The 17,079-nt window shown below is 61.6% G+C and overlaps 2 protein-coding genes across 5 annotated transcripts; both read right to left on the bottom strand.

The window, feature by feature from the left end:
* Nucleotides 1–74: 74 nt before the first annotated feature.
* Nucleotides 75–4,348, bottom strand: LOC134155051 (cytosolic purine 5'-nucleotidase-like). Of its 3 annotated transcripts, none has more exons than XM_062601793.1 (18): nt 4,247–4,348; nt 3,213–3,286; nt 3,012–3,129; nt 2,839–2,934; nt 2,666–2,757; nt 2,518–2,575; nt 2,304–2,397; nt 2,119–2,172; nt 1,964–2,047; nt 1,808–1,849; nt 1,623–1,730; nt 1,465–1,531; nt 1,223–1,393; nt 1,017–1,068; nt 865–925; nt 608–784; nt 388–477; nt 75–305 (listed from the first exon to the last, which is right to left on the bottom strand). In XM_062601793.1, exons 1-18 carry the CDS (start codon nt 4,330–4,332, stop codon nt 249–251), a joined length of 1,581 nt encoding a protein of 526 aa, XP_062457777.1. In that variant the 5' UTR covers nt 4,333–4,348; the 3' UTR covers nt 75–248. The 3 variants fall into 3 exon arrangements, with proteins under 3 accessions (XP_062457777.1, XP_062457778.1, XP_062457779.1); XM_062601794.1 differs by lacking the exon at nt 4,247–4,348 and adding an exon at nt 3,622–3,775; XM_062601795.1 differs by lacking the exon at nt 2,839–2,934.
* Nucleotides 4,349–4,607: 259 nt separating this feature from the next.
* Nucleotides 4,608–12,798, bottom strand: SLC20A1 (solute carrier family 20 member 1). 2 transcript variants are annotated; one of them, XM_062601792.1, is made up of 11 exons: nt 12,711–12,798; nt 12,091–12,555; nt 11,871–12,011; nt 11,703–11,788; nt 10,309–10,405; nt 8,600–8,719; nt 6,900–7,148; nt 6,267–6,816; nt 6,000–6,185; nt 5,654–5,738; nt 4,608–5,280 (listed from the first exon to the last, which is right to left on the bottom strand). In XM_062601792.1, exons 2-11 carry the CDS (start codon nt 12,407–12,409, stop codon nt 5,119–5,121), a joined length of 1,995 nt encoding a protein of 664 aa, XP_062457776.1. In that variant the 5' UTR covers nt 12,410–12,555; nt 12,711–12,798; the 3' UTR covers nt 4,608–5,118. The 2 variants fall into 2 exon arrangements, with proteins under 2 accessions (XP_062457776.1, XP_062457774.1); XM_062601790.1 differs by lacking the exon at nt 4,608–5,280 and having other exon boundaries at nt 5,287–5,738.
* Nucleotides 12,799–17,079: the final 4,281 nt, after the last annotated feature.

The following is a 17,079-nucleotide window of genomic DNA, read 5'->3' as shown; positions in this document are numbered from 1 at the left end:
CAGAGGGAGAGGAGGGCCAGGGCAGGGGAAGGGAACCCTGGGGAGCAGCAGTCGCCTCCAGAGCCCAGTGCTGCAGCGACCACCGATGGTGCAGGGGGGTCCAGGGACACCCCCAGCGGCTCTCCCAATGCTGGGAGGAGCTGGGGCTCCCGGGAAGCCACGAGTGAGAGCAGGAGCCCCAGGCAGCCCAAGGCCACCAAAGACCTTCCTGGGGGCGGCAGCTCAGCAGCCGCTGGTGTGGGGTGAGCTCAGGCTTCTCCATCATCCTCCTCCTCCCCGCTGGAGTCCTGGGGGACAGCAGCAACCTGAGGCCAACGTGAGGGGTCAGTGGGCACAGCACCAGGGTGTCGGTGCTGGGAATCCTATGTCGTCATCCCTGCGCCTCACCTGCGGGCTGGGGTGGCCGTGCTGGGCCAGGGCCGTGCTGGCTTCCCCCGTATCCCCACGGCCGTGCTCCACCGTGGACTCGTGAGCCATCTGTGTGTGTGGGGGGGGCTTTGAGAGGGGCCGGCCCCCAGCAGCCAAGGGCTTGGTGCCCACCCAATGCCTCCCCCAGGGAAACTGAGGCACGGTGGGTGAGCAGTGGGGGGGGCTGCGAGCGGCTCACCAGGACTGGGGGGGCCCGGAAGAGGTAGCTGAAGGGGTAGTAGAGGAAGTTGATGAAGGAGGCGGCGTAGAGGTCTGCGTAGCGCATCAGCTGGCTGGCGAAGAGCGTCTGGCGCGAGCCGCAGCGGAAGAGGCTGCCCATCTTCCCGTAGCACATGTCCATCTCGTGCGTGACTTTCTGCGGGTGCAGCGGGATCAGGGCACCCAGCGCCGTGGCAGCGGTGGGTACAGGAGTGCGCCGCTGTCCCCGGGCATCACCTGGATCCGACGCTTGATGGAGCTGATGTCCGGGCGCTCGCTGCTGCCGCTGTCCAAGTGCCTGCAGTGGGACAGACCCGGCTGGAGGGATCCCCCCCATGGGTGCCCACACCCCCCTTCTGCTTCCCCCAGCCTGCCCCATGCCCACTTACTGGTACAGCTCCGCGAGGAATAGATCCAGGCTCCGCAGCTCCTCAAACAGCTCTGCAAGCGCAATGGGGCCGGCTCAGCACAGGCAGCATCCCCACTGCCCGACACAACCAACACGGGCTTGTCCCACTGGGGCTGGTCTGGCCATCATGGCAGGGGGGGAAGGAGGCTCGAGCCCCCCTCCCCAGTCCTCCCAAGCTCTGCTCACCACTCTTCTCCGTCCAGACCTGCAGCTCACGTGCCAGCTCGGGCACCACCAGGAAGGTTCGCCAGCCCTGCCGCTTCTTGGACTTGAGGATGTCCCCAAAGATGTGGTCACCCATGTAGAGGATTTCCTTGCCCTTCACGCCCAGCAGGTCACACACCATGTCCGAGGAGCCTGCGAGAGCCAGGCATCAGGGCGTTGGCGCAGGCGCATCCCCCCCGGACTGCCCATGGAGTCCTGCTCACCGCCAGAGTAGACGGCACAGTGCTGGAGGGGGCCCGTGTATGTCCCGATGCGCAGCTTCCCTGTGTCCTGCGAGACAACAGCAGCCCAGGAACCGTCACTGGTGCCCGTCCTGGGGTCAATCCACCCTGCGGTGCCCCGACCTGCCCCGCGGCCCCACCGTGTTGACTTGGCGCAGGACGGTGCCCTCGGCAAAGAAGAGTGGTTTGCGGGTGTCCACCACGATCAGATCAAAATAGGATCTCCAGGGGCGCTGTGCGGTCCCAGCCTGGCAGGGGGGTGTCAGCAAGGGGCTGCGTGTGGCACCCCACAATGCCCTACACCTCCTGGGGAGGACAGACTCACCTTGTCCCCATCGCTGAAGTTGAACAGGTAGGACATAATGGCCTGCAGAGACACCCAGCATCGTGCCCCTGTCAGCCCCCAGCCTGTGCTGTACCCCCAGGGTGGGACACACAGACACACACAGACACACACACACACAGAGCCCCCCCCGCTCACATCGGTGTAGTTGTAGTCGCTGTTGGTGGCCAGGAAAACCTTCCCCACCTCCTTCATGCGGCTCAGCAGCAGCGGTACACGGGGCTGGCGAGAGGCAAGTCAGCACAGGGGGACCCGGGAGGGGTCCCCGGAAGCGGGGATCCACAGACACTCACGTCCTTCACCACGTATTTCTCCAGGTTCTCCAGAGTCTTCTCCTTCAGGCAGCCCTGCAGAGGAGACGTGGATGGGGGGGGGGGGTCTGGCAAACACCATCCCAGGTGTGGGGGCGCACCCCAGGGCCCTCAGCACCTCCTCCACCAGTAAAGCCCCCCCCCCGGCCCCCTGCTGCTGCCCTCACCGAGAGGTGGACGTGGTCCATGGCCTCGCGCACGTCCTGGAACATGCTGCGGAAGGACATGAAGAGGTTCCCGTGCTTGTAGCCAGTGTCGCAGCTGCAATGGTTGGGAAAATGGTGGGGGGGGGGAGAATGTGAAGGGGCTGCTGTTCCAAGTGAGAGCCCCCCAACCCCTTCCCAATACACCAGGTTCCCCCCCCCCTCATCTCCTTCTTACTTGATGTATCTGGGGCAGTTGGTGAAGAAGTCCACGAGGCAGGCATAGAGATGGGCCTCTGTGGGGGAAAGGGATGAGGAGGGGCATGGGGGCTGGGTAGCAGCACCCACCGTGGTGGGGGGGCTCATGGTGGGGGTGCCTCACTCACCTGTGAGGTTGAAGAGGGTGTTGAGGATGTGGAAGCGCTTCATGTCATCCCTCTGGATGAACTTGTTGGGGTAATAGTGCAGGATTTCGGCCCTGGGGAGGGAGCAAGGAGCTGCAGCCTGCACCAAGGGCCCCCCGGCACCCCCATCCCTGTGGGCTCCCAGCCTCACTCACCCCTTAAGGAAGCGGAAGCCATGGGCACAGACCAGCAGGTTCCCGTGGGAATCCACCTTCAGCAGGTTCCCATACAGGGCATCAAACACCAGCCCCCTGCGTGCACACCCCATCAGCGGGGGGGGCCCGCCCGTGACACCCCCCCCACACTCACCCCCTCGAGCACCCCTCACCGTGTGGGGAAGGTGGGGTCGTATTTGTAGGCGAGGATCTCGGGGGGGTACCCGATGGACACGAGGTGCTGCAGCAGCAGCGCAAAGGCCAGCTCCTCGTAGTCGGGGGACTTGTACACTGTACATGGGGGCAATGGGGGGTGTGGGCAGGGGATGGGGGGGGTCACCCCACCCCACCCCCTCCAGGGTCCCCAGACCCACTGGCCAAGGTGTAATCCATGTCGAAGCCGAAGCATTTGATCTTCTCCAGCGCCAGGCTCCGGTTCACAAAGATCCTGGGGGCGATGGGAGGGTTACGGGGGGGAGGGTAGGGCTGGAGGTGGCATGAGGAGGGGATGGGGACCGGCCCCCCTTCTCCCCCATCCCTGGACAAGGGCCCCAAAGTGAGTTACTGGAGCAGAAAAATGGGCTTTTGAGCTGGAAATGGAGCCGGAGGGGGGGCACTAAGGGGGGTGGTGACCCCCTGTTTGCCTCCCCGACCCGGCAGCATTACATGGGGGCCCCCACGGCCTCTGTCCCCTCCTCACCCCCTAAGGTCCTTCCCTCATCGCCTGCACCCCCTCCCAGTGCCCCCCCCCTTATCCCCGTGCCCCGCGGCTCCCGGTCCCACCGGTGCAGGCAGTCCCTCCGCAGCGCCCGGGGGTCTCCCGGCCCCGGGCCGCGCTCCCCCTCGCTGCCCATTGCCGCCGCCTCGGGCCGGCGCCTGCGGCCGCCGCCGCTTTAACGGAGCCCCGGGGACCGCCCCGACCCGGCCCCCGGCCCGGCCCCCCCCCCCCCCCCGGCGCAACAGTCGGGACGGGACCTGGGGCACCACGGGGTGGGGACCCCCCCCCACAGTGGAGAGGGGGGAACCCCCAGTGCCCTTCCATGGGGCAGCGCCCCCCGGGCAACCACAACAGGGGCTCCCCCTCCCCAGCCCCCCCGCGGTGCCCCCCCCCGGGGCCGGTGTTTGCCCGACGGTAGCGGGGGGCGACCGGCGGCAAATCATTAACCGGGGTCAAGGACCGGCCCCGCTGCCGCCCCGATGGGCGCCGCGGGGAGGGGCTGGCGCCGGGGACCCTGCCCGGCACCGCACACCGGAGGGACGGGACCCGCGTCCCAGTGCCCGCGGGAAACGGGCACAAGGCGGGGGGTCAGAGCCCCGCGGGGATGCTCCATCCCTTCACCGCAGGGAGCCCGGAGGTACGAAGCTGCCCCCCAAGGCCCAGGGCCAGCCGCGGTCCCGCCGCAATCACCGGCTGCTCTTGCAACACCCCGGGGTGACGCGGGTCCCAGTGCACGGCCCTGACCGGGGCTGGGATCGGAGGGTGGGAGGGAGCATCCGTAGGATGGGGACATGGAGCTGCCATGGGGCTGGCAACAGGCAGTCAGGAACAGACACCCCCCCCAACACACACCCCAGGTGTGGGGCACTGATAAAACCCCCCCGGGCTGTTTAGACGCAGTCCCATCACACCATGAGAGATGTGGGGCTCTTATCAGGCAGCCAAGTCCCTGCTCCCGCCCAGGGCACAAGGCCAAGCAGAAGCCATGGGGCAGGATGTGAGCGACAGGGGCACGACCCGGGGCCATCACCCCCCAGCACAGAGGCACCGCTGGCGTACGAAGGAAACCTTTATTGAGTCCGAGGTAGCAGCGCGGGGGGGGGGGGGGGGGGAAAGGGGGCAGGGGCTGCCCCCCAGGGGATGGTTGGGCAGCAGCTGGTGTCCGCACCACGACAGCAATGGAGGCAAAGCTGAACACAGCACAGCCCAGGGGGTGAAGGACACCCCCAGGCCCTGCCCTGGGGGGCAAGGACCAGCCCCAGTCCTTACTGAAGGAGGAATCACTGCCAGGGGACCTTAATAAGTCATTAAAATGAAGAGAAGTGGCTTCCCATAACTGCTAATCTACCGCTACAGCGCAGCAGGGGAGTCACGGCGGGGGCAGGCGCTGCCCCCCAGCAACTGAGCTCCAGGACACGGCCATTAGAAAACAAACATAAAGATACTTCAGACAACACAGGGCAGGACTGCAGCAGCCCCAGAGGTGACGATGGCCCTGGTGGGATGAGCCCCCAGCTCGCGGGGCAGGGGCAGCAGCAGGAGCGGCGCGAGCACCCATGTCCTCACATCTTGAGCACAGCGAACTTGAACACAGCCATGATGGCAGCGCTGATGAGCCCCGAGATGGGCACGGTGACGAACCAGGCCATGAAGATGTTGCGGAAGAGGCGCCAGTCCACGGCCTTCCTGGAGCGTAACCAGCCCACCGAGACCACCGAGCCCACCTGCATGGGGACCACGCTCAGCACTGCCCCAGAGCTCAGGGACCATGAGGGGAACCCCACCAAGCCCAGTGAGGAGCTGCCACACTGAGCAGGACCAGGGCACTGCAGCACCCCCATTCCCACAGCCACTTGGCAGAGCCCAGAGCTCCATGAAAGGGGTTTTGTCCTTCCATCACTCCTCTGAGTGTCCCTGCACCCAGCGACTCCCCCCCTCCAGGCCTGGGCAGCCGCTGCCCCCCCACACTGAGATGCAAATGGCAGAGCTGGGAACTGAAGGGCAGCCAGGTCCAGGGCCTCCTGCCCAGCTCAGGCTGGTTAGTGCCAGGCTGGGGGAAGATGAGCTTGCCCCCAGCTGAAGCTGGCCCCTACCTACCTTGCAGTGGGTGGTGCTGATGGGGAGGCCAACATTGGAGGCAATCACCACTGTCAGGGCAGATGCCAGCTCGATGCTGAAGCCACTGCAAAGACACAAAGCGCATGAGAAGCAGGGCACCGGCTACACCCTTCACTGCCCAGCACCCAGCAAGCTCCTCACTTGGCTCTCCAGACCCCCACAGTGACCCCTCCAAGGGGTGCAGAGGGGGCATTACAGGGCCATGCTCACCCCAACTCCACCATCCAAGCAGTGACACCCCCAAGAGAGAAGGGAGAGGCTTCAGGAGCAGGATGCAGCTTCAGGGCTGCCTGAAGCCTCTCCCTGCCCCACGGCAAGGCCTTACCTTGATGGTGTGATGGGTGTCAGGTCCTTCCCCATAGTCTGGATGACTCTCCTTCCCCAGACCCACAAGCCGATGCAAATCCCTGCACCCCCGTAGAGCAACAACCAGAAGGGAGTTGCCACTGTGGTAGCCACATCGTTTGTCTCATAGACCAGGTAGAGTGCGACCAGGGGCCCTATGGCATTGCTGGAAGGGAAAGGAGATCTGGTCTAGAGGGCCAGATGCTCAGGCCAAGAAAGGCACCAGGAACCCGCTGATCCAACTGACCTGACATCATTGCCACCATGAGCGAAGGAGCCAAAGCAGGCTGTGAGGATCTGCAAGAACTGGAAGAGGAGGGACACCTCAGGCTTGTCCTGGTCCTGCCATTCCTCCAGGGAGCCGCTGCTGCCCTTGCGGTCGCCGATGCCCATCTCCGCCTGGGCCGTGTTTAGGTCCACGTCCGCAGCCGGCTGGGCATCAGCCACCGCGTTGCAGTAGCTGGTGTAGCTGTCCATGCGGACCCTCTTCTTGGTGTCCGCCACGGGCCACGTCAGCTTCTCCATGTCCTCGGTGTCCCTGGCGCGGAGCGAGTCCAGGGGCATGCCGCAGATGGCCATGGTGTAGGAGGTGTAGCTGTTGTTGCGCCGCAGCGGCTTGTCCCCCGAGTCCCCCATGCAGTCCCCCATCTTGGCCAAGTGCAGTTTGTGCAGCAGCTCCTTGTAGAGGCCCGAGTCCTTGTGCACGGTGTGGTACTGGTATTGCCCGCTGGAGCTCAGCTGGTGGCCCACAGCCTGGTTGAACTGGACTAGGTTCCCATTGGGCAGCCGCACGGCTCCTGACAAGGGACATGGCCTGGGCTGAGCACCCTGGGGTGGGGGGAGACCGCCCAGCACCCCCATAGCACCCCCCAGTACTCACCACTGTCGATGCTTGTCTCCTTCAGGTCAAGGCTGGGGAGCTGCTCCTGCTCCGAGGCCTCCTCCAGGTCCCCCAGGTTGAAGGAGACCGTCCTGTCCTCCACCGGGGCTCGCTGGGGCACAGCCAGCCCTGCATCAGCCACAGGGCTCTTGGCATCGCCCAGAGGCACCTTGGGCTCCTCCTGCTCCTCCTTGGGGCTGATGTTCTTCTCCATCAAGGGGCTCTCAGAAGGACTCGACTTGATTTCTCCTGCGAAGGGAGGCAGCTGGAATCAACCCCTTTTCCATCACTGCACCCAAGGCCAGGAGCCAGCCCATGGCCCTCGCCATGCACATTTATGGTGGCTAAATAAAATTTACAGCTTCGCCCCATCCTGAACTTTGGAAGCTGCTGGGCAGTCGCACCTTGGCCCAGGCACAGCAGCCAAACAGTCACAAGCCAACTCATCTCCTATTTATAGACCCCCACCACCCACACGGGGTGTGGTAAGCACCATTATGGGGCTTTTATGCCCATTTTTCCTATGGCAGAGGCTCCTCTTTGAGCCATGTTTGTCCCATCCCCAGTTCCCGGCAGCCGTGGGATGCTCTGGACCCGCTCCTGGAGTGGCTGTGACCCCTGGAGCCAATGGGAAGGTCCCCAGGAGAACCTGGCCCTGCCAGCCCATCAGCTCCAGCCAGCCCAGGCTCTTCTCCAGCTCCCACTGGAGGGTGACAAACCCAAACAGGAGCTGGTCCCCACCTCCCGAGGGCAGCCTGGTTTCCTGTCCCACTGGAAAAGCCAAACTACAGCACCAAGCCCTGGAAACTGAGGCTGTTCCTCCCCCTCTACCAGGAAAAGCATGTTTTTCTCCAGGTGAAAACATGAGGTCAGCTCCTTTGTACAACAACAAAAATCACCTCCTGGTCACAAACATGACCTGTACCCAGAATGCTTGCTCACTGCAAGGGCCAGGCTGTGGCCTCCAGACCCTCAGCCTGCCATCAAGCCCCTGCAGCGATGCTCTCCTTGCAGTTAAGGCAAAGCTCAAAACAGCTGGAAGATTGTCAAAGGCTGCCGTAAAGCTGTTAGTTACACCCCAGTTACACCAGCCTGACAAGGACACTGGTTATCCCTCATCTCCAACACCTCGGGTCCTGCAGCCTGCAAGCGACATTTATATGCAAGACCACACACGACTCCAGGATTGCTGCCGGCGCTTCCAGGAGGCAGAGCTGGGGACTGACTGCTCTTTTGGATGCCTTTCAATTGATGTTTTTGCTCCAGGGAAAGGATTTCATCAGCTTACACAGCTTTAAACCTGTGATCTGCATCTGCCAGGCCAAAGATTGATCAGCAGGTACAGGGAGGATTAAAGGTTACACCGGTTAGCAGGCAGGTTGACTCCAGCCTTCTTCTCTCCTCTATTAAAGGGCAATCAAGCTGTTTGGTATCTGCTGCCATCCTGCATAGTTCAAGGGGAGAAGCCAGCAGCCAGCACAACAGCTCCTGTGAGGGGCCTCGGGGAGCAGCAGGGCCCAGCTCCATGAGATGGGCCCCAGTGACTCAGGGTTTGCAGAGCAGCTTAAGTGATAACTGAAGCTGAGGAGCCCCTGCTAATAACAGCCCTGCAGCTAATGAGATCTCCCGCTGGGAACAGAAGTTGGTTAGTCCGAGGGTGCCCTTCCCCAAGGGATTGCAAAGAGAGAGGTGTTACTTACGTTCAATTTTCTTCTTCATTCTCGGACATACAAAGAACCAGATGACGAGAGCACAGACAACAGCACTCCCCGCCGAAATTAGGAGGATACCCCACAGAGGAAGTTTGTCAAAGAACAGCACTAGGAAATAAAACAACGGATCTTTGAAAACCTCCAGGCAAAAGCCTCCTCCACATATGACTTTGCTCTTCCCAGCAAGGGGACTCCATCACCTGCAACATCCCTGAGCTAATTTACCTGCTAGGGAGAAATGCTGCTGGAATGCCAGCACTAAACCCACACAGGACACACACACTCTCCCCCCCCACCCCGTTACAATCTCCCCCATTCCACGAGCTCATCTATCACATGTGCAGATACTTTCCCTCCCTCCCTCTCCTGCAGCCAAACACAGCTGGGGGCTGGTGTGAGCCCGGAGGCTCCTCACAGCCCTTGTCTCCTCCCTTGCTGCAATGTCAAAGCACCCGTGTGGCTGCTGCAGTGCCTGCACCGCATCCCTGGCCGGGGGGGGGGGGGGGGGACACACATAGGTCGGACAGGTAGGACCAGGGCTGCACCCCCCCAGAGCCCCAGGACACTGCTTGCTATGGGGGGGAAGTCTCCTGCTGCCAGGAGCTCCAGCAGAGGCAGCCAAGGTGCTGGGTGACCCACTTAGAAGAGCTCTCACAAGCTGTGTGACTTTTAGCACCACTTTGGCACTGCACAGCCCACTGCAGACCCTGGGTGAGTACCGGGTGCCTGTGACCACTGAGCGCCTGCAGGCAATAACTCACTGCTCCACCGCCAGCACATCACTGCTGCACCCACGTTCCTGGCTCTCTGCTTGCACCAGCCCCTGCACTGGAGCAGCACCGAGCTCACCCAGCCCTCCTGCAGCTGAGCCGAGGATAAACATGCACCCACCTCCCAGGTGCCAAGTGATAACATGACCTCGGGGCAGCAGCGGTGCCCTCAGCAGCTCCCCAGGCTGGGAAGCCGAGGGAAGGGGATGCTGACATCCCTGCTTTCCAACCACTGTTTACAGACAGACCTGGCACTCGCTGCCCTCACCCCACCTCCAGCGGCTCCTCCACAACAGGAAACGCGGGTTCAGACCAACAACAGCTCGTGCCAAGACACCCCGGCGACGGAGGTTACGGAGCCTCCGGCTCCACAAGCAAAGCCACCTTCCCCTGCCAAGCCCTCTCCTATCCCTGCCCACATCCTGTCCCCTACAAGACAACATCCAAACAAGCATTGCAATTTGGCTTTTCAAACTGCAGCACAAACTCATCTTCTCGGAACAGGTGCCAGCTCCTCTCACCAGGGATAATGAGTTTGCTCACAGGACAGGAGGATGAGGAGGCACAGCCCCCATCCCTACTCCTATAACCTTGCTACTGGCAGCCTGAGGGGTCTCTCCAGCAGCAGGCAGGTACCCGAGTTTTAGCCCAGGTAAAAGAAGGGGAAGGGTCCTGTTATCTGCCATGCCTGGGAAGTCTAAGGAGAAATGCCTGGAGGGGTTTAGTTTGAGCAGGCCTCTTTGGTTGGGCAACTATCTAGCCCAGACTCAGCGCACGCTAGCCTGCAGCCTTCCGAAACCGGCACAGGCCAGCCGCCTTCTAGGAGATTTCAGCCCTGTAAAGCAAAAAAGGGGTAAATCGTGCATTTAATGGAGGTTTTGTAACAGGTTCATAAATTCAGGTGCAAGCGTTCTGACGGGTACTTACAAGGGGCACCAGTATACATGATGGAGAAGAGGTTGATCCACACAGTACAGGCGTAGAAGACGGGCAAAGCTCGCAAGCCGTTGGGGACAGGATCAGCCTGGAAAACACAGAGCACTGCTGCAGAAAGCTGGACCTTGAGGGCTGCCCAGCAGCCAAGAAGCAGCCCCTTTCCCGAAAGGGAGCTGTTGCCTTGGGTCAGCTGCTGACAGCAGCTCCAAACACCAGGCTCCCGCTCTCAACGGCTCCTCAGGAGTCACCCATGGAGCTGCCACTGTCAGCCATGAGGTGACCCAGGGCAGGAGCAGCCGAGCATCCCAAGTCAAGGCTTTTACCTCAGTCCAGCTGACTTGGACAAAAGAAAAGCTCCCCATTACCCACAAAGCAGCTTATTTGGGCACATACCTACACAGAAAGGCCCTCACCCGAGCAGCAGGAGCACTTAATCTCTGCTGCTGCCCAGCAATCAGAGCCTAGTGCTGGTACGAACACACTGAGCCTTTCTGAATGCCAAGCAGGAGGGAGCAACTGGACTATTCAGGTCCAGGACGAAGCATGACAGGGCCAGCCTGGCTCAGAAAGGCCAGTTACACAAGGAGACTGTGACAGCAGCGATGCTGAATTGTTTTACAAGGGCTGCCAGGTAAGGACCAGCAGCAATAAGATCTTAACATCTCCAGGGTTAGAAACAGAGCCAAGACCTCAAACAATTTCAGGTAACCTCAAGCACGCAGAACAAAACACTGGAACTCCTCTGGATGGAGCTGGCTGGATGTCCCTGCTCTGCACTGGCAGCATCCTGCACTCCAGGACCATCACCATCTCAAATATGAGGTCTAAAGCTGCCACCTTCATTTCAAGCACTTTTGGGTGCCCAATTCCTCCACCTGGGCTTTCAGACACTCCCAGCAGCAGGTGCTTGTTTCCACAACCTGCACCTCACTTTACCTGGGGCACCAGGTGGGAAGAACACCCAGTTCCCACAATCTGGCTGTTCTGGCTTCACAAAAGCTGCTGCCATTGCCTTTATCTGCAGCCTGACACAAGAGAAGGTGCAGCCCTGCACCAGGACTTAGGAAAAGCCTGAGGAGCAGCTCTGACCTTCCCAGCTCCGGGTTACTTCACCACTTGGAAACCACAGGAGATGCCTGGCCCAGATGTTTTAGAGGAGGTAAAGAGACAAATCCTCACACACACACACACACCCCCCAGACTATGCTTTGAGGAACAGCTACAGATCTCATTCTCCCATCCCTTTGGCTCCTCTGAAGGGCTCACCCAAGTGCCAGCACACAGATGGATGGGCCTGGAGAAGTTCTGGGGCACAAAACCCAACTGGCAGAGGAGGGAGCATCTGTGAGCCCCAAGGCGACAGAAAACGGGTGAACAGCTCTTACCTTAAGGAGGATGAACCTCTGGACGAGGAAGAACAGGATAGCAGACATGATGCCTGAGAGGAGGGGGGAGATGAACCAGGACAGCACTAGGAGAGAAGAGGCAGGATCAGCATCCCGCTGCCAGGAGGGGAGCCAGGGGTGCACGTGGTGGCCACGAGCCGGACTTACCAATCTTTAGCAGCTCAGACCACTTGACACCTTCTTGCCCTTTGGCCACCAGCGAAAAGCCAATGGTTGCCCCAACAATGCAGTGGGTACCGGAGATGGGCAGCTTCAAGAATGAAGCCACAAGCTGCCACACAGCAGATCCTGGAGAAGAAGGAGAACCTGGTGAGACACCCTCCCTGGGACACCCCAGTGCCCCCCACCTCAACCCCCTGCTCCTCACCAAACATGGCACTGATCGAACCCGCCATCAGCAGCTGCTGCTGTGTGGAGTTGTACATGTTCACATCGATCAGCCCCTTCCGGATGGTCTCGCTGACTTTGTCCCCCAGGAGGACAGAGCCCATAGTCTCAAAGATGCTGGCCAGGACACAGGCCTGCCGCAGGGTCACCACCCCTGAGCCCACCGCCGTGCCGAAGGAGTTGGCCACATCATTGGCGCCGACAGAGAAGGCAAGGACGAAGGCGATGATGAAGCCCAAGATCAGCATCCAGAGGAAGTCCGCGGTGGGCGCGGGGAGCACGGTGGGGGTCGGGTCCATGGCTCAGGCAGGGGCTTAATAAATTAGGTGCGAAGTTCAATAGGGGTTCAGCGGCCGCTATAGGGCGCGAGGGGGCTCTACCGTCCTACGGCCCCGCCGGCCGCAGGAGCCCGTGCACCGCGCCATGGCCTGCGCCTCTCCTCATCCTGCGGGAGAGACCGGGATCAGCACTGCGGGGGGGGGGGGAAGCACCGGATAACGGCCTTTCCCGCTCGCGCCACCGCCCGCTCCCGCCGCCATGTGCCCGCCCCGCCCCAGCCCAGCCCAGAGCCGGCCCGCCCGGCCCGAGGCCGCCGCTCACCGGCAGGGCCGCGCCGCGCTCCGCTGCTCCCCGCTCCGGTCCGCCCGGGCACCCCCGCTCCGCCCCCGACTGGCGCCGCTGCCGCCGCCGCCGCCGCTTTAAGCGCCTCCCTCCCGCCCCGGGTGACCACGCCGAGCCCCCTCCTCTGACGTTGCGCGCGTCCCGCGGCGTCCATTGGCCAGTTCTCCGCAGGGGAGGAGCGAGGCCGCGCCGCCATTGGGCAGCGCCGAGAGCAGGGCCCCGCCCCCGGCCCTCGCCGGCCCGGCGCGACCCCGCGCGGGCAGCGTGCCCCGGCACAACGTGCGCGTCCAGCGGGGGCCCGGGATTGAACGGCACCGTGTGGGGCTGGCTCCGAGCACGGCCTGGGCCCAGCGCAGCGCCGGTGCGGCACCGGGCCCGGCAGTACCAAGCCGCAGAGCACCGGGCCCGGCAGTACCAAGCCGCAGAGCACCGGGCCCGGCAGTACCAAGCCGCAGAGCACCGGGCCCGGCAGTACCAAGCCGCAGAGCACCGGGCCTTGCGCCAGTGGGTCCCGTTTGGTTCGTGGGTACCCGCAGCACGACCCGGGGCACACACGCACGCGTCCCCGTGCACACGCCAGTGCCTGTTCCTGCCTCGGTGGGACCGTTGCCCGGCAGGAACCGCGGCTCGTCGGGCAGAGCCACACCGGGGGATCCGGCCGCCGCACGGGTCAGCGCTCGGGGCCGCCGCTGACGTGGGTCCCCAGGGGAAAGCGGCCGGGATGCCCCGGGCCCGCTGCCCCCGCGTCCCCGGCCAGAGTCCGTCCCGTGTCCCTGCGGGCCCCGTGTCCCCGGCCATGTGCGGTGCTGGGCGCAGAGTCAGCGGCGTGGGGCTGGGGGAAGCCTAGGGGGAACTGTGCCCAGAGTTCCATTGTCCCTCTAAGCCCCCAAGACGGGAACAAGGGGTAGCCTCGTGCCCTGTCCCCTCCCCACATCCCGGTCTCAACGGGGTGGCCCCATCTGCTCATGGCGGTGAGGCAGACTCCCCTCGGTGAAGCTGGAAGCCCCCGGGTCCATCTCCTTGTACCCCCAAAGCTGGAGGGGACGCGGGTGTGCCTTCAGCCCTGTGGGGCAGAGGTGGCCAGGGGCAGCTCTGAATACATGGGGTGCTGGTCTGAACATGTGGGTTGCAGCACTGAGTATGTGGGGAGCAGCATCACTTGCATGGGGTGCACAGGATGATGCAGGCAGGGTGCTTCCTGAGCCACCTCCAGGTGACATGTGGGGCCCAGCAGCAGTCAGCAGCATTGGCTCTTGGAGGAGCTGGATCCAAGTCAGCTTTGACCGGTCCTGGTGACTGGGAGAGCCTCCTGAGGACTGGAGTGAAGCAAAACACCCCTCCTATCTTCAGGGAAGACAATAATGAAGACTTGGAAATCATTTCCGTGTGCATGAAGAACAAGAAGCTGATGGGAAACAGCATGGGCTGCCAAAGTGGAAATGGCGCTTCACCAGTTCCGCAGTGAGGTGACTGGCTTGGTGGCCTAGCAGAGGGTGTTCTGTACCTGCCCCTGAGTACAACTGCCAGGCATAACATCCTCTCAGCTCAACAAGAGGAGCATGGTTAGCTGCGTCACAGTGAGCTGGACCGAAACCCAGCTGAGTGTCCGGGCCGGAGCATAGGGATTGTGGCACAAAGTCCAGCTGGAGGCTGGTGGCTCGTGATCTGCTCTGGGGTGGATGCAGGGACCAGTCCTGTTCAACGTCATCAAGAAGAACCTGGGCATGGGGTGGATGCACCCCAGCAGCGCTGCAGGTGATGGAGTGGAAGGAGCTGGAGCACCAGTGGGTCCTGTTGCCATGCAGGTCGACCTTGGCACCCTGGATGTGCAGAGCCCTGCGAATGTCATACAGAGAGGGAATGGAGCAGAGGGGTCCAGACTCCTCTTGGTTGTTCTCACAGGCAGGACAAGAAGCAAGAGGTACAGATTAAAACCACCTGAATGGAAAACACCTTCCACTGGAGCAGCTTGCTCCAAGCCCCTGTGTCCAAGCTGGCCTTGAGCACTGCCAGGGATGGGGCAGCCACAGCTTCTCTGGGCACCCTGTGCCAGCACCTCAGCACCCTCCCAGGGAAGAGCTTCTGCCTAATAGCTCAGCTCAGTCTCCCCTCGGGCAGGTTAAAGCCATTCCCCTTGGCCTGTCCCTACAGGCCCTTGTCCCAAGCCTCTCTTCAGGTTTCCTATAGCTCCTTTAGGTATTGTGAAGTCCTGGAGCCTTGGAGCAGAGCTGCCCAAATCCCATGGGAGGGCATGGCAGAAAGGGAACAGGGCTCCCAGAGCTGCTGAGCTGAGTTGCTCTGCACTGGTGCTCCCAGCCACAGCTCTGGCTTTGACCTGGAGGTCCCTGAAGGTGTCCTGTGGCAAGGGGAAGAAGATGCCAGAAGCTTCCCCCATGTCCAACAGAGCCAATGCAGCCTCTCTGGGATGGACTCACCGCTGGTCAAGGCTGAGCCCATCGGTGACAGTGGTGGTGCCTCTGGGACAACGTATTTAAGAAGGGATAAAAACTGCTGGGAGGGAGGAGTGAGAATGTGTGAGAGAACAGCAGTCCCAGGGGTCAGTGTAGAGGAAGACTGGAGGTGCTCCGGGTGCTGAGGCAGGGATTCCCCTGCAGCCCATGGAAGTCCATGCCATCCATCAGGGATGAAGATGAGCTTGGGAAGAAGGGAGGGGTGGGGAGATGGTGTTTTAGACTGGTTCCTGTTTCTCATTATCCTGGTCCATCATTAATTTGCAATAAATTTAAATCAATTCTCTCAAGCCAAGTCTGTTTTGCCAGTAATGGTATTTGTGGAGTGAACCACGAGATTTCCACCGTACACCGCATCCAGCATCCAGCCAAGGTCACCCCTTCCTGAGCACCCTCATCCACTCTCTTTCCCACTGCGAGCTGTTTGCGAAGGTGTCAACCCAATGCCACTGCAAGGCCCAGGAGCCCTCTAGTGATGGTGCCGGTCACTGTCACAGCACCCAGTCCCCAGCCAAGCAAAAACTCAAGGCTCCATCCCTCACAGAAGCCAGTGGAAGATTTTGTCTCCTCTTTCCATGCTTTTTATGCTGCTGTGCTTGTAAGATGATCCCACAACCTCCCGCAGCCGACTCCCAAATCCATGATCTCCTCACAGACAAAAGTTGTTGGCCATGCCAATGAGTATCCTCATATCCATGAGTGCGAGCTCCTTGCGAACATGTGGCTTGTGAGCACACGAGCCACAGGGCTTGAGGAGCCAGAGCCCAGCTCCAGGGCAAGCACTGCAGGCAATGGCTATGGAGTTGGACGGGGGGATCAATCAATGTCCTCCCCATGGGCGGACACATCTGTGCTTCAGCTTCTCTTGTCAGCATGGTCGCACGGGGAGGCAAGTGTGAGAGACAAGGGCAGGGGAAAGGAGGGAGTCATTTGCAGGACTGAAAGGAAGAGCCCACAGAAGTAAGCGAAGGAGCATGTCAAGGGCTCTATCAAGGCTCTGCATCCAGAGAGCTGGTTTTCTACACTTGACACCATCACTGCATCACTCTGTACCGTGTCTGCTCTCATCTGATGCTATATTCTCATTCAATGAACAGGAAGTCAAGCAAGAATGCCCAGGAGCTCCCTGAAAAGACGCACGAGCAGCAGGTCGAAGGAGGTGATTCTTCTACTCTGCTCTTGTGACCTCTCTTGCAGCACTGCGTGCAGTTCTGGTGTCCCCAACATAAGGACATAGAGCTGCTGCGGCAAGTCCAGAGGAGTCCATGAGGATGCTCAGGGGCTGAAGCAGCACCCATATGGAGCCAGGCTGAGAACATTGGGGCTGTTCAGCCTGGAGAAGAGAAGCTGCGTGGAGACCTCAGAGCAGCTTCCAGTGTCTGAAGGGGGCTACAAGGATGCTGGAGAGGACTCTTCATCAGGGGCTGTAGGGATGGGACAAGGGGTGATGGGTTCAGACTGAAAGAGGGGTAGTTCAGGTTGGAGATAAGGAAGAAGTGATTTATGTGAGGGTGCTGAGGCGCTGGCACAGGGTGCCCAGAGAAGTGGTAAATTCCCCATCCCTGGCAGTGTTCAAGGCAGCTCAGCCCTGGGCAGCACCGGCAGCCGCGGGCAGGGCCCGAGCTGGGATCCATGTGGGAGACGATGGAATGGGCTCTGCCCATCACCGGTGCTGCGGGCTCCGCACAACGCCCGAACAGCGATGCCCGGGCCCCTCCGATGGCGCCAACACCGCTCCCGCCGCCCCTTCCCGCAGGCCGCCTGGCCCCGCCCCCGGTGCGAAAACCACGCCCCCTCCGTGCAGAGGACACGCCCCCTGCGCGGGTGCAGCTGGGGGGTGGCGCCGCCTAGCGGTTCAGATCAGCACATCATCGGTT

Source organism: Pezoporus occidentalis, unplaced genomic scaffold (genome assembly GCF_034315485.1).
Source record: "Pezoporus occidentalis ecotype Australia unplaced genomic scaffold, CSIRO_AGI_Poc_V1 ctg729, whole genome shotgun sequence".
In the NCBI taxonomy this organism is placed as follows: Eukaryota; Metazoa; Chordata; class Aves; order Psittaciformes; family Psittacidae; genus Pezoporus; species Pezoporus occidentalis.
Note: the sequence above shows the minus strand (reverse complement) of the source record. Positions and strands in the feature narration are given on the sequence as shown.

Excerpts from the sequence above, each read along its gene's own strand:
- LOC134155051 (XM_062601793.1), bottom strand. The coding sequence starts at position 4,332 with ATGCTCCCTCCCACCCTCCGATCCCAGCCCCGGTCAGGGCCGTGCACT. Across the intron at positions 2,758-2,838 it reads GGCTTCCGCTTCCTTAAGGG|GGCCGAAATCCTGCACTATT; the intron begins GTGAGTGAGGCT and ends CTCCCTCCCCAG. Across the intron at positions 1,731-1,807 it reads ACTTCAGCGATGGGGACAAG|GCTGGGACCGCACAGCGCCC; the intron begins GTGAGTCTGTCC and ends CCCCCCTGCCAG.
- SLC20A1 (XM_062601790.1), bottom strand. The coding sequence starts at position 12,409 with ATGGACCCGACCCCCACCGTGCTCCCCGCGCCCACCGCGGACTTCCTC. Across the intron at positions 10,406-11,702 it reads AGAGGTTCATCCTCCTTAAG|GCTGATCCTGTCCCCAACGG; the intron begins GTAAGAGCTGTT and ends TGTGTTTTCCAG. Across the intron at positions 5,739-5,999 it reads ACACCCATCACACCATCAAG|TGGCTTCAGCATCGAGCTGG; the intron begins GTAAGGCCTTGC and ends GTGTCTTTGCAG.